The sequence below is a fragment of the Pseudophryne corroboree genome, chromosome 10 (assembly GCF_028390025.1).
Source record: "Pseudophryne corroboree isolate aPseCor3 chromosome 10, aPseCor3.hap2, whole genome shotgun sequence".
Classification (NCBI taxonomy): Eukaryota; Metazoa; Chordata; class Amphibia; order Anura; family Myobatrachidae; genus Pseudophryne; species Pseudophryne corroboree.
This window is the reverse complement of record NC_086453.1, coordinates 375937196-375965007: the sequence shown is the minus strand read 5'-3', so window position 1 is coordinate 375965007 and position 27812 is coordinate 375937196. Positions and strand designations below refer to the sequence as shown.

Genomic DNA, 27812 nt, shown 5'->3' with positions numbered 1-27812 from the left:
AGACAAAGTTTCCCAGTGTAATGTCTGATCTGGGGCCACGTTGGCAGAGCTCTCGCGTAAGTGGCGTCTGAGTCCTCTAAACAGCTGGTTGGTCGTAGGGAACAGACAAGGTATCGTCTGTAATCTGTCCCTTTTCCAGGGACCATATAGAATAATTCAATTCCGGAACAGGGCTCTGAGGGACTGCTATCTGTCAGTAGTGCCTGGTGCAGGAGTTCTCGTCCCTGGAACGGATCCTGGATTCAACTTTCACTTTCCAGTCTCAGAGGACACAGCATCCAATGACCCTCCGTTTGTGGAAGGGTTACACTTTGGATCTATTCTCACAGGGGGACAGTGAAGGTCCAGTGGACTTTGGCCAGGAGTTATCTTCAGTATCTGAGGAGGCTACTGGTTGCACTCAGGGAGACATTAGTGTGTGCACCTAGACGGGCACTGCACATTCAGGATGAAGAGGAACCTGAGGTCCAGGACAGGTCACTGTGTATAAGAATCAGCAATACCTTTCTCTTCCTCCTTTCCCGCAGTTAAGAGGATCTTCAGCGCAGGGTGTGGTCTTACTCAGAGCTTGGGCTTATACAGGCCTGAAATGACCCTGAGGCATCAGTCTTTTTATTTCCATATAAAGAGGAAAATGGGAAACTCCTCTCAAGGGAGATGCTCCCCGTTCTCACTTACCAAAGTCCATTATTATTCCCTGACACTGCAACACTTAGGGGATAGCACTGATGGGAACATCAAAGCCAGTTTGAAGTTCATCTTCATGGCAGCAGGTTCTAGGTCTATTCTGGCTTTACCCTGGGTAGATAAGATGATTGAGCGGTGAGCTGGTTGGAAGTCGATAGTCCCAGATTGTGTTTCCTCTGTGTGGTGGAGCCTACTAGGGAGGTATCAGACTACCTCGGTGATGTGGGCCTAGTTGGGGCGTGGATTTTGGCTTTGGCTGCAGTCTTGGCAGGCTGACACAGAATCGCTGGCTCTGCGCAGAGGCATATTATGTATCAGTTTACCGAGCCCCAATACGCCATGATGTGACGTGAGATGACATGAGTGAGCCACCATGTCCTGTGTGACTGCTTGCGCCGAGTGTTTCTTTACGTCTTTTCCGCCCAAAAATGCATCGTAGTCGAAAGCAGATACTTGGTGCACGCGGAGTCGCATGGGACCTGGCGCTATGAAGGGCTGTTTGGCGTGACTGCAGCATTAGTCTATGAGACACATCTGTCTAGATCAGGGATGGGGAACCTTCGGCCCGCCAGCTGTTGTTGAACTACACATCCCAGCATGCCCTGCTACAGTTTTAGCATGGGCAAATAGCAAAAATGTAGCAAGGAATGCTGGTATGTGTAGTTCAACAACAGCTGGAGGGCCGAAGGTTCCCCATCCCTGGTCTACATGTTTCGGAAATGTAGGATAAACCCCGCTGATAAATAGATGTATGATTCTGATTTGGTGCGCAGGGTCTACTACAGGGGTTCAGTATGAAATACCAACGGGCAGGATGCCAACTCATCCCGGCCACCAGTATTCCGGTTTGCGGGGCGAGCACTAGTAAGCCCCTTGCGGGCACGGTGACTCACTACGCTCGCCACAGGTTATATTCCCCCTCTATCGGTGTCGTGGACACCCACAGAGGGAGAATAGCCCGGCTTGCCGGTATTCCGGCGCCGGCGTTGTACCGATGTGTGAGATTCCGGCGTCGGCATTGTGATTGCTGGAATCCCGTGCAGCGGTATCTAAACCACTTTCCGTGTATAGCGATACAAAACAGGCAAAAACACCCAGAAACAAACACATTCAGTGACAGGGTAACCTGTTCTTTACTAAAAGTAATATATAACATCATGATATACTGTGTGGGGACTGTATCAAGCCTTGGAAAGAGTTATAAGCTGATTGGTTGCTTTAGGCGACTCCTCCAGTTTCTCTCTTCAAAATTTGATACATCTCCCCCATATACTGAAAATGACAATTCTGCGTAAAAATTTTTTTAAAGAAAGTTTGTTATGAAACCAGACCAAATGAAAATGAAATTATAAATTCTGTACTTAGAAGACACAGGGAGAGATTTATTAAAGATTGGAGAGAGATAAATAATCAGCTCCTGTAACACAGCAGAAGCTGATTGGTTAGTTCGTTTCATGGCTCCCAGCGGTAAGTATGGCTAACCTCTAACACCCCCTTCCCCCTAGTGCCTAACTCTAACCTCCCCTCCCATATTCTAACCCGACAGTCCACGCAGAATGTCAACATTTCATGCGTTGACGTGACTGGCGACATTCTGACTTCATCTTGTCATGGTCAATCTTCAGACTATAAAACAGGGACTATACTGTAGGAGAGGATGTATTTATGCATTCGAAAATGTCGCCACCTTGTGGACATCAGTATACATTGCACAATGTTCCACTAGACTTGCTATAAGTATAAGGCAAAACACTCGTAATGGTTAATGTCATGCACCAGCTACATATAAAGACTAGAACATTATGTCACCCATATAAATATTATTAGCACAATTCCACAAGGGTTCTAGTCAGCGTGTTGGGGCCATTCACCGGCGTGATGCGATTATTGCCACATTTTAGACACATACTGAATATTCTCAATATATTATTTCAGATCCGGTTGTACCCGCTGCTCCCGGAGACTCTGGGGTGCCCCTGTCGCAGCTGTCCGTTGCAGACCTTCCGGACGACGCCCCAGTGAACGTAACAATTACAGTAACCGCAACGCCCTAGGATAAGAGAGGAAATTATGCTAGACGCGAATAACATTAAATTACTAACAGCGTCCCTTGAAAAGGAATTAGTCGTCTCAGCGTCCTGGAGCAGTAAGTGCAGATAGTAGCATTAGTGTTTCATGCACCCGGAACAAAGCTGTCCCAAAACTGTGTGTGATTGAGTGTCAGATACCTCCAGTATGTCTGATGCGGCCCAGCAGAGGTACTTACTCGGGCACACAGTCTGTGTTACTCCCAGTGGTCAGGGCCATATTATCCATTAGGCTGAAGACAATTGAAGGAGGGCGGGGGAAGGCGGATGTCGAAATGCAACAAACAATCAAAAACTCATTTTAATTTTTACTGCTCTGCCTGGTATTCTCCTGACCCCTGGTTGTGTATTACTCTGTCTGACGTTACTCCAACCTGAATTGTTTATGGACTGCTCTGTCTTGTGGCCAGCCCTGGCTCCTGCTAGTTGTCGTTTGCTCCTAAGCTGCCTGCCCTGACCATTTACTTGTTTTACCTTGTCGTTAGCCACCTGACTCCCATGGTAGCATATTTTGGGGGTCATTCCGAGTTGCTTGCTAGCTAGTTTTAGCAGCCGTGCAAACGCTTTGCCGCCGCCCACTGGGAGTGTATTTTAGCTTAGCAGAAGTGCGAACGAAAGGATCGCAGAGCGGCGGCAAAATAATTTTGTGCAGTTTCAGAGTAGCTTCAGACCTACTCAGCGCTTGCGATGACTTCAGACTATTCCGTTCCGGATTTGACGTCACAAACACGCCCTCTGCGTTCGCCCAGCCACGCCTGCGTTTTTTCGAACACTCCCTGAAAACGGTCAGTTGACACTTCCTGTCAATCACTCTGCAGCCAGCAGTGCGACTAAAAAGCTTCGTTAGACCCTGTGTGAAACTACATCGGCTGCTGTGAAAGTACGTCACGCATGCGCATTGTGCTGCATCCGCATAAGTGCCCTTTTTTTTGCATCATCGCTGCGCAGTGAACATTTTCAGCTAGCGATCAACTCAGAATGACCCCCTCTGTTCTGTTGTAGGTGGTGTTTTATTGCTGATGTGTCTCATACATAATGTATCTTTGTTGGCTGCACCAGCTTGTTGTAACTTGTACTATACACCTTAAGCCCTGACGGCATCGGAGTACCGGCGAGCACAGCCTACGCCATGGAATAAGGGCAGCTATAGGTGAATACCGGAGGTTCTTCCTATAAGTGTACGCAGTCATCACCATAGTTTAGTGAAGCTGAAACCTATAGGCTGTCTGGTGGGGGCCCCATAATATGTAATGGTAATATTACTAGTCCTTGTTACAGAGGACTGTGGCTTTAATTACTCTCACATTCCGATTTACCACAAATTCATAACTAAATGTGATTAATGTATCGGGTTTATTTCACGTGCCAAACAAGAGAACAAAACGTATCCATACAGACCACGGTATCTGAGCATGAGAATATTTAACTAAATACAACCTTACCGACCCCCGGAAGCCTGCACATTACATTGTGCCACCATAACACCATGGTCAGCATGTGGTAACTTGTAGCGTAGCCTGGAGAAGATACCTTTGGCCCAAATGTACTAAGCCTTGAAAAATTATAAAGTGGGAGGAGATAAAGCACCAACCAATCAGCTCCTAGCTGCTATGTTACAGGCTGTGTTAGGAACTGATTGGGACTCGGAGAGAGATAAAGTACCAACCAATTTCCAATAAGCATAACGTATAATCCCTGATACAGTGCCGACATTGCCCAGACCTGGTTACAGGCAGCAGTAGGAGGGTCCGCTGACGGCGTTCCTTTGGGGAAATGAGAATGTAACGTCAGCGCCGGGTATACTTGTGGAAGGACGCTGCTACCTATTAGTAATACAGTAGTCACCCCTCTCTGCCGGATAGCACCAGCTCTGTAAAGGAGACGGCTGTATTCAGCGGTGTACTATAGAACAGCAAATGACACCGCGACGCTCAGTGTAAATAATATATATTTGTAAGATGAAACGTTTTCTGTGCAGTAATTTATTCCTTCAGCGGATTCAGTTCTGAGTGATGTAATGAAGCGTTTCACCAGCGTGGTTACTGTGTACATGGTGTGAAATAAAATGCTGTGCTGAACCTGCGTGCGTCATGCTTTCATTTCCTGACACGGTACGTCATGCAATGTAACCATTAGTTGTGTATGTAAAAACAGAATCCTATGATCCCTGGTATGTACAGCGTCCTCTGTTCCGTTACATGTCACAGGCTGGCGTGATGGGTGCGGTAACTGCGTCAGAGCCCATTTAGGGACTAAAGTCTGCACGCATTCATTGGATTATAATTATTTTTTGCATGTTTGTAATGAAAGATCAAAATCTTTGAAACAGAAGAATTCGCAGTAGATAAGATCCAGCGGCCTGTGTGTGCCCGGCTATAGGACGTCTCAATATAATGATTACCCGCTCTCTCCTGTACAGCATCTGTTTGCATCACATTATCCGAGAATTTGGGGTGCAAAACCAGTCACCCCCTCAGTCTTTGCTCACCTTAGTTGGAAGAAGAAATATAACAAGACCCTGGGCGGTATATTAGCCATCTGTTGTTTTAATAACATTATCTTACAGTATAACCAACAAGATAACAGCCTTGTACAATTACTACAGCGGGACATTTATGTACAACTGGGAATATTACACTGCGCTGGTTTTGTTTTGTTTTTTTTTGTAGGAAAATTATTTTTCTATACAAGAAATAACATTTTATCATCATAAAAACAAGAAAGAGGCAAAGAGCACTGAGCAGAAGTCCCCCTGTCATAATATATGTACGTGACTGGGCAGGGTAGTGCGGGGGTAGGTGGTAGTGTATGTACATGACTGGACAGGGTAGTACTGTAGTGCGGGGGTAGGTGGTAGTGCATGTACGTGACTGGGCAGGGTAGTGCGGGGGTAGGTGGTGGTGCATGTACATGACTGGACAGGGTAGTACTGTAGTGCGGGGGTAGGTGGTAGTGTATGTACATGACTGGACAGGGTAGTGCGGGGGTAGGTGGTAGTGCATGTACGTGACTGGGCAGGGTAGTGCGGGGGTAGGTGGTAGTGTATGTACATGACTGGACAGGGTAGTACTGTAGTGCGGGGGTAGGTGGTAGTGTATGTACATGACTGGACAGGGTAGTACTGTAGTGCGGGGGTAGGTGGTAGTGCATGTACGTGACTGGGCAGGGTAGTGCGGGGGTAGGTGGTGGTGCATGTACATGACTGGACAGGGTAGTACTGTAGTGCGGGGGTAGGTGGTAGTGTATGTACATGACTGGACAGGGTAGTACTGTAGTGCGGGGGTAGGTGGTAGTGCATGTACGTGACTGGGCAGGGTAGTGCGGGGGTAGGTGGTAGTGCACGTACATGACTGGGCAGGGTAGTACTGTAGTGCGGGGGTAGGTGGTAGTGTATGTACATGACTGGGCAGGGTAGTACTGTAGTGCGGGGGTAGGTGGTAGTGTATGTACATGACTGGACAGGGTAGTACTGTAGTGCGGGGGTAGGTGGTAGTGCACGTACATGACTGGGCAGGGTAGTACTGTAGTGCGGGGGTAGGTGGTAGTGTATGTACATGACTGGACAGGGTAGTACTGTAGTGCGGGGGTAGGTGGTAGTGCACGTACATGACTGGGCAGGGTAGCACTGTAGTGCGGGGGTAGGTGGTAGTGCACGTACATGACTGGGCAGGGTAGTACTGTAGTGCGGGGGTAGGTGGTAGTGTATGTACATGACTGGACAGGGTAGTACTGTAGTGCGGGGGTAGGTGGTAGTGCATGTACGTGACTGGGCAGGGTAGTGCGGGGGTAGGTGGTAGTGCACGTACATGACTGGGCAGGGTAGTACTGTAGTGCGGGGGTAGGTGGTAGTGCACGTAACATGACTGGGCGGGGTAGCACTGTAGTGCGGGGGTAGGTGGTGGTGCACGTAACATGACTGGGCGGGGTAGCACTGTAGTGCGGGGGTAGGTGGTAGTGCACGTACATGACTGGGCGGGGTAGCACTGTAGTGCGGGGGTAGGTGGTAGTGCACGTACATGACTGGGCGGGGTAGCACTGTAGTGCGGGGGTAGGTGGTAGTGCACGTACATGACTGGGCGGGGTAGCACTGTAGTGCGGGGGTAGGTGGTGGTGGCACGTAACATGACTGGGCGGGGTAGCACTGTAGTGCGGGGGTAGGTGGTAGTGCACGTACATGACTGGACAGGGTAGCACTGTAGTGCGGGGGTAGGTGGTAGTGCACGTACATGACTGGGCGGGGTAGCACTGTAGTGCGGGGGTAGGTGGTGGTGCACGTAACATGACTGGGCAGGGTAGTACTGTAGTGCGGGGGTAGGTGGTGGTGCACGTAACATGACTGGACAGGGTAGCACTGTAGTGCGGGGGTAGGTGGTGGTGCACGTAACATGACTGGGCAGGGTAGTACTGTAGTGCGGGGGTAGGTGGTGGTGGCACGTAACATGACTGGACAGGGTAGTACTGTAGTGCGGGGGTAGGTGGTGGTGGCACGTAACATGACTGGGCAGGGTAGTACTGTAGTGCGGGGGTAGGTGGTGGTGGCACGTAACATGACTGGACAGGGTAGTACTGTAGTGCGGGGGTAGGTGGTGGTGGCACGTAACATGACTGGGCAGGGTAGTACTGTAGTGCGGGGGTAGGTGGTGGTGGCACGTAACATGACTGGACAGGGTAGTACTGTAGTGCGGGGGTAGGTGGTGGTGGCACGTAACATGACTGGGCAGGGTAGTACTGTAGTGCGGGGGTAGGTGGTGGTGGCACGTAACATGACTGGGCAGGGTAGCACTGTAGTGCGGGGGTAGGTGGTGGTGGCACGTAACATGACTGGGCAGGGTAGCACTGTAGTGCGGGGGTAGGTGGTGGTGCACGTAACATGACTGGGCAGGGTAGCACTGTAGTGCGGGGGTAGGTGGTGGTGGCACGTAACATGACTGGGCAGGGTAGCACTGTAGTGCGGGGGTAGGTGGTGGTGCACGTAACATGACTGGACAGGGTAGCACTGTAGTGCGGGGGTAGGTGGTGGTGCACGTAACATGACTGGGCAGGGTAGTACTGTAGTGCGGGGGTAGGTGGTGGTGGCACGTAACATGACTGGACAGGGTAGTACTGTAGTGCGGGGGTAGGTGGTGGTGGCACGTAACATGACTGGGCAGGGTAGTACTGTAGTGCGGGGGTAGGTGGTGGTGGCACGTAACATGACTGGACAGGGTAGTACTGTAGTGCGGGGGTAGGTGGTGGTGGCACGTAACATGACTGGGCAGGGTAGTACTGTAGTGCGGGGGTAGGTGGTGGTGGCACGTAACATGACTGGACAGGGTAGTACTGTAGTGCGGGGGTAGGTGGTGGTGGCACGTAACATGACTGGGCAGGGTAGTACTGTAGTGCGGGGGTAGGTGGTGGTGGCACGTAACATGACTGGGCAGGGTAGCACTGTAGTGCGGGGGTAGGTGGTGGTGGCACGTAACATGACTGGGCAGGGTAGCACTGTAGTGCGGGGGTAGGTGGTGGTGCACGTAACATGACTGGGCAGGGTAGCACTGTAGTGCGGGGGTAGGTGGTGGTGGCACGTAACATGACTGGGCAGGGTAGCACTGTAGTGCGGGGGTAGGTGGTGGTGCACGTAACATGACTGGGCAGGGTAGCACTGTAGTGCGGGGGTAGGTGGTGGTGGCACGTAACATGACTGGGCAGGGTAGCACTGTAGTGCGGGGGTAGGTGGTGGTGCACGTAACATGACTGGGCAGGGTAGCACTGTAGTGCGGGGGTAGGTGGTGGTGGCACGTAACATGACTGGGCAGGGTAGCACTGTAGTGCGGGGGTAGGTGGTGGTGGCACGTAACATGACTGGACAGGGTAGTACTGTAGTGCGGGGGTAGGTGGTGGTGGCACGTAACATGACTGGGCAGGGTAGTACTGTAGTGCGGGGGTAGGTGGTGGTGGCACGTAACATGACTGGGCAGGGTAGCACTGTAGTGCGGGGGTAGGTGGTGGTGCACGTAACATGACTGGGCGGGGTAGCACTGTAGTGCGGGGGTAGGTGGTGGTGCACGTACATGACTGAAGTGGTTGGCACTATGGGGGATAACAGAGGCGCACAGGTAAGTAGCAGTGTATGTGACATTTACACCCTCTTAGTATTGGTAAGTGCTAATTGCAGACCCCCCACCCCTTTGTCCTGGAAGCCTCCGGGCGGGGGTGGAATAATGGCAGAATGAGTTGGGAAGAGGCTTATCCTAAAAGCGAGCCACTAAGAATGCAAATATTTTCTGCCCTCCCCCAATGAATGTTTCCGTTAGGGCATGGGTCTTCAACCTGCGGCCCTCCAGCTGCTGTGGAACTACACATCCCAGCATGCCCTGCCTCAGTTTTAGCATGCCTTAATAGCAAAACTGTGGCAGGGCATGCTGGGATGTGTAGTTAAACAGCAGCTGGAGGGCCGCAGGTTGGACCCATGCGTTACGGCATCTTCGTAATAATGTGATGGAAGTTACCAACAAAATAAGATTTATAAATTTTCAGGAAAACATCCAGACTGGAAAGAAAATATCGTCATATTCATTAGAACACGTTTTAATAAATACAGAAACAAGTCACGTCGCGTATCACCACTTTCTCGTCTTAATAGTTACAGCAATGGGGGATATTTATGAAACTATTCCAGTTATATTTTCAGTAATACAATAGTGTCATATTTGCCATTTAAAAACATTCACAACTAATGAAAATTATATTCTGCTCTTCTGCCCCATTATAACATTATATAATCAGGCCTATTAGGCGCATAGAAAACATGCGCTATGATTCACAGCAACCAATGAGAAATTAGCTTTCATTGGACTGATCACACCAGCTTGAAGCAAGCTACAAGCTAAATGGTTGCTATGGGTTACATCACATCATTGGTCTTTGCCTGCATTTAATACGATAAATGAATATACTACAGCAATATACAAGTCTCATTGTAACCAAATAGTTATTTGTGGACTACAGCCTATACATCTAGCTGCTGCCCCATTAAAAAAAAATAAACCAATTGGCGAGCCAGCCAGGCTACCGTGTTACTCACATAAATAATACTACAATAATACAAGACACTTAAAACAGCGTCCTTACAGAACAGCAGCTAGACGTCAGCTGCAGTGGTGAAGATAGAGATAAACGGGATTTTCATATGATTATATATAAACACTGTATCACGGCCAGGAGAAAACATTTTTACAAGATAATAAAATTATTACACTGGAAACACACAGGAGGTTTCTCTCCCGGCTTAGAGGAGCCTTTTCCGAGGGAACTAATCGACACAGTCTTTACTAAAAGCACTAGAATGAGATGTGCAAAAATCTCTCTCTCTCTCTCTCTCTCTCTCTCTCTCTCTCTATATATATATATATATATATATATATATATATATATTGAGCACATTGCAGACAATTACCCCATTGCAAACATGGAAAACTACAAGTGCCCTGTATACACATCCAATGTAACACATCTCGGGGTATTGCAGAAGTGGGAAGGACAGTAGGTGCGTCTTGTGTAATTAGTTATCATGGAATATTTGTGTGAGGAATGATGGTTCTGCCCTGTATCCGTAGTGTGCTGCTAATGTGTACTGGCGTCATAATGCTGCTGCACAAGAGGGATGCCAGAAAATGTTGGGACGGCTTGATTTACAATGTGAAAAATGTCTTTCATCCTTTAGTTTTGCTTTATTATGAAAGTGAGATGCAAGGACACGAAGTACCTGGTAGAAGTGCTGTGGTCTTAATTACTAAAACATCCCCCAAAGTGCCTTATGCAGTAAATTTATGCATGAAACTAGGGTACATGACGTCAGCTGCCACTGTGCAGCGGAGGTGGCCCCTGTTAGAAGCAGATGTTATACAGATATGTGATATATTCCACACAGCAGTAAGCTGGACGTTACAGCATGCAGCTGCAATGCTGCATCAGAGGGATCACTCCTTATTAGGATGTTCAGCTGTAGCCAAATTCTGCTAGACCTCTGCAGTCGCAGCACTATAAATATAATCCAGCAAGCGGAGATAGAGTTACGGCCGCCGCAGCAGCCTGCGCTAGACCGACGCACACACCTAGCGTATAGTATACACACAACGGATCTGTACAGAAGTAGGTCGTTACTGATTATACAACAGTTAGTGCATAAGTAATATTAAATATATATATTTTTATAACTTAATCATATATAACAAAGGCAGAGTAAGGACTAAAGTGCTTTCCTCTACCATTTACTAATAAGCGTTATCCCGTGCCATTTGGCGGTGACGCGGTCCGTTACAACAGATCCATTGAGACGTGAGGACACTGATCTCAGTGTATCACACGGTCAGAGGGACAAATGAAGGTGCCTCAACGTTGTCGCTCCTACGTTTCTAGTAATAAACCGGTTAGACCTAGCGGTAGTAAGATATGTTCATACACTTGTTTCCGAACACTGCCAGGAGCCGAGCGCACGGTTAGCGTTTCACGTTCACACCAAGTGTCATTTCCAACAACTCATTACACGATCCACATGAAGGCGACCGACCGCCTGACATATAGTTGGCTTGCTGGCAATATGTTCATTAAACGTGATGTTATTTGAAGGGTAACTCCACTCATATATAATAATAAAAAAGGGATTGCCGGATAAAGGTATTATACTGGATACCCGAACTAGGACTTCTGCCTGGAATCACCCCATGTACTATGAGAAATACTCTGTTCCTCCAGTTTCTGATGAGCGTACCGCAAATAACAGAATTCCATGGCTACGGCTCTGTTCAGTTGGTGCAGCAGTGTTTCTGAGACTACAGCAGCCAATTTCAGGCAAAAGTCTTGTTTCAAGCATCAGAAGTGATCCCAGTAAATCGTACGATTTAGCATAAGGCTGACATTCTGCGATCTCCGACGAGTGGCGTTATCTTTCTACTTTGTTTGGGAAACAGAGAATGAAACACATTGTAGCGACGGCGTCGGCTCTCCTAGTCCATACGCATTCAGTCTGAGCAGATACTGGACAAGGCGATTTGCCCATAGGTAGCAACTGAAAATATCCCAGTTTTTTCCATTTTTTAAAATAAATATATAGAAAGCAAATCTGAAAATTAAAAAAGAACGTAACTTTGAAGGTAAATTTTTAGACTTGGCCGTACCGTTTCTACAGCTGTTGGATTGGTCTCCCGAGGCAACCGTTTTACGCATCTGCAGCCTATCACTGAGTAGTGAGGTATATTGTACCTCATGGCTCTGCGATGTCACAAATTCCTAGTGAAATCATAGGCAACAGAATGGCCGTCTCTGTCGCTGTCTGCTACGGCTCCTCTTTGTGAATGGTGGTAGGCTGTACCGTGTCTTCACGCATTGCTATCACATCCATGTTTTATAAACCAAGAGGTGACAACAATTCAGATTCCAAAATAGCAGGGGATGGCGGGTCTTCTCATCTGTGGTCACACGTGGATACAGGGACGTACACAGTCCATGTCTCATTGAGACCTCTGGTGTCAGCAGCTGGTGACGAAGGTTAATGGCTGAATTGTCCAATGTCCCAGGTTTTGTTCTCATCAAAGTTCTTGGAGACACTGGCAGGACAACAGGGAATTCGGGCAGCGTGGTGCCATCTTCTGTTACACCCGAGCAACGGTCACCTGTAAAATGATATCATTAGGGCGACTGGACCTCCTCTCCTTGACATATAAACACTAAAGTAAATGCCCCTGCTTGCCTATAGTCGTATTAGCTATCCCTCTCTACAGAACGCTCAGTGGGTGACTAGATCAGTCATTCTAAGCTTTCCAAACTAACTTGATTCTGTTTTGCCGGTAGGTTCCGTGGCTTTCCGGCTGCATAATGTGGCCAGTCCACGACATTCTATTCAGTCCTATCCATCTAATACTGTTGCTTTAAAATAGAAGATTGAAAACGACTGGAATAAAATTCTCTTGGAATATTTTTGTGCCTGTGCGAGTCCTAGTCGTGATGCGTGCCTGTGCGAGTCCTAGTAACCGTGCTAGTAGTAATACGTTCCTGTGCGAGTCCTAGTAACCGTGCTAGTAGTAATACGTTCCTGTGCGAGTCCTAGTAACTGTGCTAGTAGTAATACGTTCCCGTGCGAGTCCTAGTGACCCTGCTAGTAGTGATTTTTTTTTTTTTTAGAGACTGTTAAAATGCCTTCTCTAGCATTAACAAAGCTACGACACGTTTCATCTTCTGCGTGACTGCAGCATACTAATTTATCAGCAGACCAAGAACACTCGCCTTCCTCTACGTGACTACAGTATTCTCCATCATTCTCCTTCCTCTACATATTCTCAGTCATCTACAAACCTAGAACACTCTCCTCCTTCTACAGACCTAGAACACTCTCCTCCTTCTACAGACCTAGAACACTCTCCTCCTTCTACAGACCTAGAACACTCTCCTCCTTCTACAGACCTAGAACACTCTCCTCCTTCTACAGACCTAGAACACTCTCCTCCTTCTACAGACCTAGAACACTCTCCTCCTTCTACAGACCTAGAACACCCTCCTCCTTCTACAGACCTAGAACACTCTCCTCCTTCTACAGACCTAGAACACTCTCCTCCTTCTACAGACCTAGAACACTCTCCTCCTTCTACAGACCTAGAACACACTCCTCCTTCTACAGACCTAGAACACTCTCCTCCTTCTACAGACCTAGAACACTCTCCATCCCCTACATGGCTACAGTATTCTCCATCATCTACAGACCTAGAACACTGTCCTTCCTCTACACAACTACATTATTCTCCATCATCTACATACCTAGAACACTCTCCATCCCCTACGTGGCTACAGTATTCTCCATCACTGTAAGAACCGTGACACTCTCCATCCATTATCACTACCGTTATCTAGAATCCAAACATGGCACATAACCACTGTACATTGCCTACATCTAATATTGGGGCAGATGTATTAACCTGGAGAAGGCATAAGGAAGTGATAAACCAGTGATATGTGCAAGGTGATAAATAAACCAGCCAATCAGCTCCAATATGTAAATTAACAGTTAGGAGCTGATTGGCTGGTATCTTTATCACCTTGCACATATCACTGGTTTATCACTTCCTTATACCTTCTACATGTTAATACATCTGCCCCATTGTTCCTCCTCTACACAACAGTAATGTAATATCTATACAATAACTATACACCGACCACATCCCCTTTCCTCTGTCCTATAGTATCCTACGTTGTACCGAGAACTCCTATCTCCTAGACAGATGCGCCAATCTCCATCCTATGCACAACCGAGGTAGTCTCCATTCCCTACAGAAATCCATGCGTTGTATAGAATGTGTAGTAATCTACGTTACCTTCACGAGACGCTCTCTCTCTCTTCTGTCTCATCATCAGACGAGGAATGTGGCGGCGTCTCTAATTCGTTTTCTTTGATTTCCACTTCTGGCTGTTGTGCTCCCTCAGGTTCAGGCGGGTACAAGCAGCCGGGCACCGAGGCAGGGTTCAGAGGTTTCATTTCCTGCTCGTCCTGTTCATACGGCACCCTGGCAATATCATTGCTGCCATAGGAGCCATTCAGTTTGCTGAAACACCTGTGCCAAGAGACCAAATACGGCAATGTTATGCTCCTTCCTGTACTTAAATGCTCTGTGCTGCTGAAGGACTATCCTGGGATAAACAGAACATACGGGAGCCCTAGCAACAAATCCAATAACTGACATCACCATACCAATAAAATTATTATGGATATTCCTAGGGAATTCAGTCATCGTGGGAAATATCCCCCATGCATCTACCAGCAAGTGACCGGTTTCAGTTTCCAAGGTGGGACGGGACATATGGGAATGAGAGTGTCGACACCGAGGTGGGCAAACCCCTTTACTAACACACTTATTTTCAGAAGGATGGAACAAACATTATTTAATAGGATAGACGGCTCTGTACGTGTGTTCCGGACCCCTTCCAGCTTCTGCTCCTAGGGCCCGAGACAATCAGTAACTGACCTGTTGTTGTTGCAGCAGTTTCTGCAGTTCCTGCACTCCGTCGGCTCCGTCTGGGGGACAGACGTATACAACACCCCCCCCTGCAATGAGAGAGAAGCTGCATCTTAATCGCAACACAATGCAGCTAGGACAGACGAGGAGACTTTGCTGAGTAATGTGATATATGATCCTCGTATATTGTGTGTGACTGAGCCTGTATACGGAGCAGAACAGAACTTGTGCTGGAATAAAAACTGCGGCTGCTACATTGTAGCACTTCCTGTACAGATCAGAGACGCAGCCGACCTGGCGTGTCGAGAGGGGCTGTCTAGCAAGACAGCAACAAAGACGTATGAGGACGTATCTGTAGGTGGAAGTAATAGCAGTAGGAGAGGTCTGCTGTACAGCATAGACGCATCCTTTTTGCTGGTAAACCAAGGATGCTAATGGCTGAGCCATTCACTACTGCTGGGGCCCTGGCGACTGACGCTCGGGGAAAGGAAATGTTTTCCAGGATAAAGGGCTTCGGGTGAATATAAATCAGTGACGACACCTAGTGGTCAGCAGGTTTATCACCCTTTTCAGCCAAAGCTTAAATCGCTTCAACAGCCTATGAATAGATAGAATCTTATCACCCCTTGTAGTCCAATCACACAATTAATGTTCTCTCTCCGCCAAGTGACTGTACATGAGGATGGGGGACTGGGGTCTAACTATTTACACAGAGGTAACCGAATAACAGGAGGTGAGTGCACCCATCATCTGCACATGCCCATATAATAGCAAAGCCATACAAATGACACACATGATATAGTATAGAAGACATGGCACCCCTCCCCACGGTGTAATAACGGACTCACATTGGAAACGCTGTGCGGCGAGTGCTCATAGTCTGTGCAGGTTTCCTTTAGGGCACTGGGGCAGCCGGGATACAGGTCTCCATTTACTCCATTGTGATGTATGTGAGGATAACCATTCGCAATGTTCCCGTTCCCCATGAAGCCGCCGTGGATGTTGCCATTAATGCGGCTTGTTCCTGGTAACGTTGTATACTCGATCATCTGCCCGTTCACATCTGATCCTTGATAGAGGTAACCAGGGGGCTCAAACTCTGCAGCAAGAGGCCAGACAGAGACCTGGCATGAATGACAAATTGCGTGCAAGAAAACTCTCCGTACCGATGCGCTAATACTGTACAGTGTCAGTCTTGTGAGATTATTTAAGAGTAAACCAGATCTGCATAAGATTATATCGCACGCTGCGTGGAATAAGTGGAAGCAAAACTCACCATCCAAACCAAAGTTTACAAAAATGGGTGTAAGTGTATTCGATGCAAGCCTGACGTATATAATAGACCAATTATATAATGAGAATAAATTTTACATTTGTGTTTTCTGTATTCAAACTCTGCATCAGCCACTGTAACTCTTAACGCATTAAATAGCAACTGAGTGAAACGCGTGGGTCACTCTTATCACACTAGTAACTGAGTGAACCGCGTGGGAATCTCTTAACATGTGGGTACCTCTTATCACATTAATAGTACCTGAGTGATCACATTAAATAGTAACTGAGTGAAACGCACAGGTAAGTCTGATCACATTAAATAGTAACCAAGTGAAACGCACGGGTAGTCTGATCACATTAAATAGTAACTGAGTGAAACGCGTGGGTGCCTCTTATCACATTACATAGTAACTGAGTGAAACGCACGGGTAAGTCTGATCACATTAAATAGTAACAGTGAAACGCGTGAGTTCTTTAGCTCATTAAATAGTAACTGAGTGAAACGCGTGGGTACTTATCACATTAAATAGTAACTGAGTGAAACACTTGAGTAACTTATCACACTAACTAGTAACTGTGAAACGCGTGGGTACCTCTTATCACGTTAAATAGTAACTGAGTGAAACGCATGGGTAACTCTTATCACACTAAATAGTAACGGAGTGAAATGCGTGGGTCAGGGGGAAAAAATTCTGTTTACGGTTCACTTTCATTTCTAAAAATATGTTCAACCATTTGATTATAAAGGGCTCTAAACAAAACGGATTAAGGTTCTGCGACCTGTAATTCTGTGTAATTAGTAGCATTGGCCGTGGAGCGTAGACGCACTGTAAGACTTGTACTCACTGTTCATGAGGCTCTGCTGACGATGTTTCAGAAGACATATAGCAATGAACGTCATCAGGATAAGGACCATCCCGCTTAACACGCAGCCAACGATAACGTAGAGCATGTCTCCGCTGCGGGCCACCGCACTGGATGAGCTGGAACTCCCTCCTCCACCGCGATCAACGGTCGATGGCGTACCCAGCTCCAACACCGGGTACTCCGAGGCTCCGGGACTTCTCCTTGCTGCATTATACAGAGAAGATATACAAATTACAAGTCCTGTAAATCAGCCGGCTGCCGGGACCCAGAGAGTCCGGGAGCCGGGTTCCAGCACCAAGTGATTTTAGGAAGACTGTGCTAAGCTATACCATTATGAAAGACATCACACACCCTCCCCCCCCTTTGATAATGACGTAGCTGATAACGGGGGATCACGTCTCACCTTTGGTCTCGCACATCATGACGTTGCTGTAGTCACTGGCTCCGCGCTCATTGAAAACACTGCATCTTGATGTCGTAAGACGTCTCGGGCTGCAGGTGGCTGATGAGGTGGTGCTGTTTTGTCCCTGTGTGCGCACATGCAGCTCGTTAGTAATATACATACATAGCTCACACGTCAAACAATCCTCTATAATCTTTCCACCATTTTTCTTCCACTATTGTTTCCTGCCAGCGTCCCGGTTACGATTTATTCCATAACAGACCCTAATTCTCTGTGTATGTGCGGCGAACGTTTTTATAGGGAGAGACCCATTCACATCCAGCTCTCCGTGCTAAGACGTATTCTGCGATATCGCCCGTAGCGGGTCTGCTGTAGTGCAGGCTTGGGCGTGGAGGGGAAACGGTCATTAGGTCGACATGAGTTTTTGACAATGTTTTGAACTTTTTCATACTTTATGATCCACGTGGACTACAGTAGGGAGCGGTAACCTGTGCTGAGCGCAGCGGTAGCAGAGCGAGGCACCTTGCCCGAAGCTCGCGAGCCATACGAGGGGACACGGTGCACTAATTGGAGTTCCCTGTCACTCTACGAAGAAAACCAATTTTTTTTTTTTAAATCTCATGTCAACCTTTTGTCATGTTGACCTAGAACAACATGTCCTCCTAGAAACCCTGTCGACCGATAGTGGTCGACCTAATGACTGTTAAGCTAAGTGTGTTCAACCCAATGACCCATACCCTGGAGGGGAGACCATCGATGGTTCATCATGTGGGTCGGACATAGGGCATGGTCCTCATCAGTAGTAACCAGGGTGGGCTTCTATACTAGTCTCGCATAGACGATAGAGTTGGACAAGTAAGAGACATACAACCAATAAATGAGACCCCAGCTTACCGTCTTCCAGCACATCCCTCTTGTAGTCACTGTCGTTGTCGCTGTCAGTGGGGCGGTAGTAGACGTAGAAGCCTTGGATGGGGGTGTTGTTGTTGTTGGAGGGCGTGTACTGATAAAGAGACAATGGGAAAGATGTAAGATCTCTGCTATCCGCATCAATAGGAACGGTGTGTATGTGGTGACAAGCTTTGTAGGGAACGGTAACAGGAAGCGTTGCGAGAGGTCACACCAAGCAATGACATATACGTCAGTCAGCCGGAGGTAATCGTGAATCTGGGCGTCCCTGCTCCAGAGCAGATGACGGATAATCTCCCATTTAGTAACATTACGTAACACACAACGCAGCGCGACACAGTGGAAGATATGGCAAACAAGGCAACCCGAGCGAGGTTACTGCACTCACCGTCCACTTCAGCAGGATCTGTGTGTCTGTCACTGCCTCCGTGTGGTCGATGCGGGGACCAACAATCAGGGCATTGGGCAAACGGCTGCTATATGCAGCGACCTGATAAGGGCGCGATACTGTACTGCGCTGACTCTCCCCGTAAGTGTTGATGGCGATGACTCGGAACTTGTACATCATTCCTATGGCGAACAAGAGAAAACGCTCAGCGGATATCCAAAGTACAGCTGTAACACGTCTCTTCACATGTGTCTGCAGGTGCTACTGTACCCGGCTCTAGGTTACGGGTGTCTGCAGGTGTTACTGTACCCGGCTCTAGGTTACGGGTGTCTGCAGGTGTTACTGTACCCGGCTCTAGGTTACGGGTGTCTGCAGGTGTTACTGTACCTGGCTCTAGGTTACGGGTGTCTGCAGGTGTTACTGTACCTGGCTCTAGGTTACGGGTGTTTGTAGTTATTACTGTACCTGGCTCTAGGTTACGGGCGTTTGTAGTTATTACTGTAACGGACTCTAGTTTACGGGTGGTTGTAGTTATTACTATACCTGGGTGTAGGTTACGGGTGTTTGTAGTTATTACTGTACCTGGCTCTCGGTTACGGGTGTCTGCAGGTGCTACTGTACTCGGCTCTAGGTTACGGGTGTTTGTAGTTATTACTGTACCTGGCTCTAGGTTACGGGCGTTTGTAGTTATTACTGTAACGGACTCTAGTTTACGGGTGGTTGTAGTTATTACTATACCTGGGTGTAGGTTACGGGTGTTTGTAGTTATTACTGTACCTGGCTCTCGGTTACGGGTGTTTGTAGTTATTACTGTACCTGGCTCTAGGTTACGGGCGTTTGTAGTTATTACTATACCTGGCTCTAGGTTACGGGTGGTTGTAGTTATTACTGTACCTGGCTCTAGGTTACGGGTGGTTGTAGTTATTACTGTACCTGGCTCTAGGTTACGGGTGTTTGTAGTTATTACTGTACCTGGCTCTAGGTTATGGGCGTTTGTAGTTATTACTGTACCTGGCTCTAGGTTACGGGCGTTTGTAGTTATTACTATACCTGGATCTAGGTTACGGGTGTTTGTAGTTATTACTGTACCTGGCTCTAGGTTACGGGTGTTTGTAGTTATTACTATACCTGGCTCTAGGTTACGGGTGTTTGTAGTTATTACTGTACCTGGCTCTAGGTTACGGGCGTTTGTAGTTATTACTGTACCTGGCTCTAGGTTACGGGCGTTTGTAGTTATTACTGTACCTGGATCTAGGTTACGGGTGTTTGTAGATATTACTATACCTGGGTGTAGGTTACGGGTGTTTGTAGTTATTACTATACCTGGATCTAGGTTACGGGTGTTTGTAGTTATTACTGTACCTGGCTCTAGGTTACGGGTGTTTGTAGTTATTACTGTACCTGGCTCTAGGTTACGGGTGTTTGTAGTTATTACTATACCTGGGTGTAGGTTACAGGTGTTTGTAGTTATTACTATACCTGGATCTAGGTTACGGGTGTTTGTAGTTATTACTATACCTGGATCTAGGTTACGGGTGTTTGTAGTTATTACTATACCTGGCTCTAGGTTACGGGTGTTTGTAGTTATTACTGTACCTGGCTCTAGGTTACGGGTGTTTGTAGTTATTACTATACCTGGCTCTAGGTTACGGGTGTTTGTAGTTACAGGTTGAGTATCCCTTATCCAAAACGCTTGGGACCAGAGGTATTTTGGATATCGGATTTTTCCGTATTTTGGAATAATTAGATACCATAATGAGATATCATGGTGATGGGACCCAAGTCTAAGCACAGAATACATTTATCTTTGATATACACCTTATACACACAGCCTGAAGGTAATTTTAGCCAATATTTTTTATAACTTTGTGCATTAAACAAAATATGTGTACATTCACACAATTAATTTATGTTTCATATACACCTTATATACACAGCCTGAAGTTTATTTAATACAATATTTTTAATAACTTTGTTTATTAAACAAAGTTTGTGTACATTGAGCCATCAAAAAACAAAGGTTTCACTATCTCACTCTCACTCAAAAAAGTCCGTATTTCGGAATATTCCGTATTTCGGAATATTTGGATATGGGATACTCAACCTGTATTACTGTACCTGGCTCTAGGTTACGGGTGTTTGTAGTTATTACTATACCTGGCTCTCGGTTACGGGTGTTTGTAGTTATTACTGTACCTGGCTCTAGGTTACGGGTGTTTGTAGTTATTACTGTACCTGGCTCTAGGTTACGGGTGGTTGTAGTTATTACTGTACCTGGCTCTAGGTTACGGGTGTTTGTAGTTATTACTGTACCTGGCTCTCTGTTACGGGTGTTTGTAGTTATTACTATACCTGGCTCTCGGTTACGGGTGGTTGTAGTTATTACTGTACCTGGCTCTAGGTTACGGGTGGTTGTAGTTATTACTGTACCTGGCTCTAGTTTGGAGACCTCCACAGACAGTTTGGATGGTGGTATGTTCTCTGCCACCGTGGTCCAGTGTGTTCCAGGTCGTTTGAATTCAACCTTAAAAGAGGTTATTGGGGAGCCGCCATTTGCTCTTGGGATCCAGGTAACATACACAGATGTCTCTGAAGCAGTGGAAATGGTTGGGCGGTCAGGGGCTTCAGGGACTATGAAAAACATTAAACATAAATATTCAGCAAAATGTTTTATATGCACAGATACTGTAAGTATTAAAGCAGTAACCAAATGTTCCCTAATGATGGGATCAAACTAGTATCACCAATAACCCAGTAAGTATTATCAATTTCAGAGTATTCTGCAACCATGAGTAGACCAAGTGCTCCAATGATCAGAGGTAACACATATCAGCGGCTGAGTGCTCCCTACCAATGACCAGAGGTAACACATATCAGCGGCTGAGTGCTCCCTACCAATGATCAGAGGTAACACATATAAGTGGCTGAGTGCTCCCTACCAATGACCAGAGGTAACACATATCAGCGGCTGAGTGCTCCCTACCAATGATCAGAGGTAACACATATAAGTGGCTGAGTGCTCCCTACCAATGATCAGAGGTAACACATATAAGCGGCTGAGTGCTCCCTACCAATAATCAGATGCAACACATATCAGCGGCTGAGTGCTCCCTACCAATGACACGTATCAGCGGCTGAGTGCTCCCTACCAATAATCAGATGCAACACATATCAGCGGCTGAGTGCTCCCTACCAATGATCAGATGTAACACGTATCAGCGCCTGAGTGCTCCCTACCAATGTAACACGTATCAGCGGCTGAGTGCTCCCTATCAATGATCAGAGGTAACACGTATCAGCGGCTAAGTGCTCCCTACCAATAATCAGGTGTAACACGTATCAGCGCCTGAGTGCTCCCTACCAATGTAACACGTATCAGCGGCTGAGTGCTCCCTACCAATGATCAGAGGTAACACATATAAGCGGCTGAGTGCTCCCTGCCAATAATCAGATGTAACACGTATCAGCGCCTGAGTGCTCCCTACCAATGTAACACGTATCAGCGGCTGAGTGCTCCCTACCAATGATTAGATGTAACACGTATCAGCGGCTGAGTGCTCCCTACCAATGATTAGATGTAACACGTATCAGCGGCTGAGTGCTCCCTACCAATGTAACACGTATCAGCGGCTGAGTGCTCCGTACCAATGATCAGAGGTAACACGTATCAGCGGCTGAGTGCTCCTTACCAATGATCAGAGGTAACACGTATCAGCGCCTGAGTGCTCCCTACCAATGATTAGATGTAACACGTATCAGCGGCTGAGTGCTCCTTACCAATGATCAGAGGTAACACGTATCAGCGGCTAAGTGCTCCCTACCAATGATTAGATGTAACACGTATCAGCGGCTGAGTGCTCCTTACCAATGATCAGATGTAACACGTCTCAGCGCCTGAGTGCTCCCTACCAATGTACACGTATCAGCGGCCGAGTGTTCCCTACCAATGATCAGATGTAACATGTATCAGCGGCTGAGTGCTCCCTACCAATGATCAGAGGTAACATATCAGCGGCCGAGTGCTCCCTACCATTGATCAGAGGTAACACATATCAGCGGCCGAGTGCTCCCTACCAATGTAACACGTATCAGCGACTGAGTGCTCCCTACCAATGATTAGATGTAACACGTATCAGCGGCTGAGTGCTCCCTACCAATGTAACACATATCAGCAGCTGAGTGCTCCCTACCAATGATCAAAGGCAACACATATCAGCGGCTGAGTGCTCCCTACCAATATAACACATATCAGCGGCTGAGTGCTCGCTACCAATGATCAGAGGTAACACGTATCAGCGGCTGAGTGCTCCCTACCAATGATCAGAGGTAACACATTTCTCTAACGTCCTAAGTGGATGCTGGGGACTCAATCAGGACCATGGGGTTTAGCGGCTCCGCAGGAGACAGGGCACAATAATAAAAGCTTTAGGATCAGGTGGTGTGCACTGGCTCCTCCCCCTATGACCCTCCTCCAAGCCTCAGTTAGATCTTTGTGCCCGGCCGAGAAGGGTGCAATCTAGGTGGCTCTCCTGAGCTGCTTAGAATAAAAGTTTAAGTTAGGTTTTTTATTTTCAGTGAGTCCTGCTGGCAACAGGCTCACTGCATCGAGGGACTTAGGGGAGAGAAGTAAACTCACCTGCGTGCAGGATGGATTTGCTTCTTAGGCTACTGGACACCATTAGCTCCAGAGGGAGTCGGAACACAGGTCTCACCCTGGGGTTCGTCCCGGAGCCGTGCCGCCGACCCCCCTTGCAGATGCCGAAGTTGAAGAGGTCCAGAGGTCCAGAAACAGGCGGCAGAAGACTTTCAGTCTTCATAAGGTAGCGCACAGCACTGCAGCTGTGCGCCATTGTTGTCAGCACACTTCATACCAGCGGTCACTGAGGGTGCAGGGCGCTGGGGGGGGCGCCCTGGGCAGCAATGTATTATACCTTTTTTATGGCTAAAATACATCACATATAGCCCTTGAGGCTATATGGATGTATTTAACCCCTGCCAGATCTCACAAACTCCGGGAGAAGAGCCCGCCGTTTTAGGGGGCGGGGCCTATTCTCCTCAGCACACGGCGCCATTTTCCTGCTCAGCTCTGCTGTGAGGAAGGCTCCCAGGCTCTCCCCTGCACTGCACTACAGAAACAGGGTTAAAACAGAGAGGGGGGGCACTTATTTGGCGATATGATTACATATATAAAAATGCTATAAGGGAAAACACTTGTATAAGGGGTTGTCCCTGTATAATTATAGCGTTTTTGGTGTGTGCTGGCAAACTCTCCCTCTGTCTCCCCAAAGGGCTAGTGGGGTCCTGTCCTCTATCAGAGCATTCCCTGTGTGTGTGCTGTGTGTCGGTACGTGTGTGTCGACATGTAGGAGGACGATGTTGGTGAGGAGGCGGAGCAAATTGCCTGTATTGGTGATGTCACTCTCTAGGGAGTCGACACCGGAATGGATGGCTTATTTAGGAATTACGTGATAATGTCAACACGATGCAAGGTCGGTTGACGACATGAGACGGCCGGCAAACAAATTAGTACCTGTCCAGGCGTCTCAGACACCGTCAGGGGCTTGTAAAAACGCCCATTTACCTCAGTTGGTCGACACAGACACAGACACGGACACTGACTTCAGTGTCGACGGTGAAGAAACAAACGTATTTTCCTTTAGGGCCACACGTTACATGTTAAGGGCAATGAAGGAGGTGTTACATATTTCTGATACTACAAGTACCACAAAGAAGGGTATTATGTAGGGTGGGAATAATCTACTTGTAGTTTTTCCTGAATCAGATAAATTAAAGTGTGTGATGATACGTGGGTTTCCTCCGATAGAAAATTATTGGAGGTATACCCTTTCCCGCCAGAAGTGAGGGCGAGTTGGGAAACACACCTTAGGGTGGATAAGGCGCTCACACGCTTATAAAAACAAGTGGCGTTACCGTCTCCAGATACGGCCGCCCTCAAAGAGCCAGCTGATAGGAAGCTGAAAAATATCCTAAAAAGTATATACACACATACTGGTGTTATACTACGACCAGCAATCGCCTCAGCCTGGATGTGCAGCGCTGGGGGGGCTTGGTCGGATTCCCTGACTAAAAATATTGATACCCTTGACAGGAACAATATTTTATTGACTATAGAGCATTTTAAGGATGCATTTCTATATATGCGAGATGCGCAGAGGGATATTTGCATTCTGGCATCAAGAGTAGATGTGATGTCCATATCTGCCAGACGATGTTTATAGACACGACAGTGGTCAGGTGATGCAGATTCCAGACGGCACATGGAAGTATTGCCGTATAAAGGGGCGGTCCATCGGACCTGGTGGCCATGGCAACAGCTGGAAAATCCACTTTTGTTACCCCAAGTCACATCTCAGCAGAAAGGGAAGAAGACTGCAGCAGGCAGCCCATTCCCAGGAACAGAAGTCCTCCACAGCTTCTGCCAAGTCCGCAGCATGACGCTGGGGCCATACAAGCGGACTCAGGTGCGGTGGGGGGTCATCTCAAGAGTTTCAGCACGCAGTGGGCTCACTCGCAAGTGGACTCCTGGATCCTACACGTAGTATCCCAGGTGTACATTGGAAATTCGAGACGTCTTCCCCTCACAAGTTCCTGAAGTCTGCTTTACCAACGTCTCCCTCCGACAGGGAGGCAGTATTGGAAAAAAATTCACAGGCTGTATTCCCAGCAGGTGATAATCAAAGTACCCCTCCTACAACAAGGGAAGGGGTATTATTCCACACTATATTGTGGTACTGAAGCCAAACGGCTCGGTGAGATCTAAAAGATTTGAACAATTACATACAAGGGTTCAAATCAAGATGGAGTCACTCAGAGCAGTGATAGCGAACCAGGACGATATGGTGTCACTGGATATCAGGGACGCTTACCTACATGTCCAAATTTTGCCCTTCTCACCAAGGGTATCTCAGGTTCGTGGTACAGAACTGTCACTATCAGTTCAGACGCTGCCGTTTGGATTGTCCACGGCACCCCGGGTCTTTACCATGGTAATGGCCGAAATGATGATTCTTCCTAAAAGAAATATGGACGCTTTCCTGATAAGGGCAAGGTCCAGAGAACAGTTGGCGGTCGGAGTAGCACTATCTCAAGTAGTTCTACGACAGCACGAGTGGATTCTAAATATTCCAAAATCGCAGCTTTTTCCGACGACACGTCTAATGTTCCTAGGAATGATTCTGGACACAGTCCAGAAAAGGATGTTTTCTCCCGGAGAAGAAGACCAGGGAGTTATCCGAGCTAGTCAGGAACCTCCTAAAACCAGGAAAAGTATCAGTGCATCATTGCACAAGGGTCCTGTGAAAAATGGTGGTTTCTTACAAAGCGATCCCATTCGGTAGATTTCACGCAAGAACCTTTCAGTGGAATCTGCTGGGAAAATGGTCCGGATCGCATCTTCAGATGCATCAGCGGATAACCCTGTCTCCAAGGACAAGGGTGTTTTCTTCTGCGGTGGCTGCAGAGTGCTCATCTATGAAAGGGCCGCAGATTCGACATTCAGGACTGGGTCCTGGTGACCACGGATGCCAGCCTGAGTGGCTGGGGAGCAGTCACACAAGGAAAAAAATTTCCAGGGAGTGTGATCAAGTCTGGAGACTTCTCTCCACATAAATATACTGGAGCTAAGGGCAATTTACAAGGCTCTAAGCTTAGCAAGACCTCTGCTTCAAGGTCAGCCGGTATTGATCCAGTGGGACAACATCACGGCAGTCGCCCACGTAAACAGACAGGGCGGCACATGAAGCAGGAGGGAAATGGCAGAAACTGCAAGGATTCTTCGCTGGGCGAAAAATCACGTGATAACACTCTCAGCAGTGTTAATTCCGGGAGTGGAAAACTGGGAAGCAAACTTCCTCAGCAGGCATAACCTCCACCCGGGAGAGTGGGGACTTCAGCGGGAAGTCTTCCACATGATTGTAAACCGTTGGGAAAAACCAAAGGTGGACATGATGGCGTCCCGCCTGAACAAAAAACTAGACAAATATTGCGCCAGGTCAAGGGACCCTCAGGCAATAGCGGTGGACGCTCTGGTAACACTGTGGGTGTACCAGTCAGGGTATGTGTTCCCTCCTATGCATCTCATACCAAAAGTACTGAGAATCATAAGAAGGAGATGAGTAAGAACGATACTCGTGGTTCCGGATGGGTCAAGAAGGACTTGGTACCCGGAACTTCAAGAGATGCTCACGGAAGAACCGTGGCCTCTACCTTTAAGAAAGGACCTGCTCCAGCAGGGGCCTTGTCTGTTCCAAGACTTACCGCGGCTGCGTTTGACGGCATGGCAGTTGAACGCCGGATCCTGAAAGGGCATTCCAGATGAAGTCATCCCTACCCTGGTCGAAGCCAGGAAGGATGGAACCGCAAAACATTTTCACCGCATTTGGCGAAAATATGTTGCGTGGTGTGAGGCCAAGAAGGTCCCTACAGAGGAATTCCAACTGGGTCGTTTCCTACATTTCCTGAAAACAGGACCGTCTATGGGCCTAAAATTAGGGTCCATTAAGGTTCAAATTTCGACCCTGTCAAATTTCTTCCAGAAAGAATTGGCTTCAGTGCCTGAAGTTCAGACGTTTGTAAAAGGGGTACTGCATATACAGCCTCCTTTTGTGCCCCCAGTGGCACCTTGGGATCTCAATGTTGTTTTGAGTTTCCTAAAGTCACATTGGTTTGATCCACTCACCACTGTGGAATTAAAATATTTCACATGGAAGGTGAAGATTCTATTAGCCCTGGCTTCAGCCAGGCGTGTGTCAGAATGGGCGGCTTTATCATATAAAAGCCCTTACTTAATTTTTCATTCTGACAGGGCAGAATTGAGGACTCGTCCTCAATTTCTCCTTAAGGTGTTTTCTGTTTTTCACATGAACCAACCTATTGTGGTACCTGCGGCTACTAGGGACTTGGAGGACTCCAAGTTACTTGACGTTGTCAGGGCCCTGAAAATATATGTTTCCAGGACGACTGGAGTCAGAAAATCTGACTCGCTGTTTAGCCTGTATGCACCCAACAAGATGGGTGTTCCTGCTTCTAAGCAGACGATTGCTCGCTGGATTTGTAGTACAATTCAGCTTGCACATTCTGTGGCAGGCTTGCCACAGCCAAAATCAGTAAAAGCCCATTCCACAAGGAAGTGGGCTCATCTTGGGCGGCTGCCCGAGGGGTCTCGGCTTTACAACTTTGCCGAGCTGCTACTTGGT

General features: G+C 47.6%; 2 protein-coding genes across 2 annotated transcripts in view; one reads left to right on the top strand and one right to left on the bottom strand.

The window, feature by feature from the left end:
- Positions 1 to 4852, top strand: part of VSIG10L2 (V-set and immunoglobulin domain containing 10 like 2) — a 110329-nt gene extending 105477 nt beyond the window's left edge. The window contains exon 12 of the mRNA XM_063943785.1: positions 2623 to 4852. Coding sequence (XP_063799855.1) covers positions 2623 to 2741 — 119 coding nt within the window. The 3' untranslated portion in view covers positions 2742 to 4852. The remainder of the gene's footprint in view (positions 1 to 2622) is intronic.
- Positions 4853 to 9325: 4473 nt separating this feature from the next.
- CDON (cell adhesion associated, oncogene regulated) overlaps positions 9326 to 27812 on the bottom strand; it is a 239117-nt gene continuing 220630 nt past the window's right edge. Inside the window, 10 exon segments of the mRNA XM_063943784.1 lie at positions 9326 to 12424; positions 14117 to 14353; positions 14765 to 14844; positions 15604 to 15854; positions 16877 to 17101; positions 17301 to 17355; positions 17357 to 17424; positions 18195 to 18303; positions 18598 to 18779; positions 21028 to 21228. Coding sequence (XP_063799854.1) covers positions 14119 to 14353; positions 14765 to 14844; positions 15604 to 15854; positions 16877 to 17101; positions 17301 to 17355; positions 17357 to 17424; positions 18195 to 18303; positions 18598 to 18779; positions 21028 to 21228 — 1406 coding nt within the window. The 3' untranslated portion in view covers positions 9326 to 12424; positions 14117 to 14118.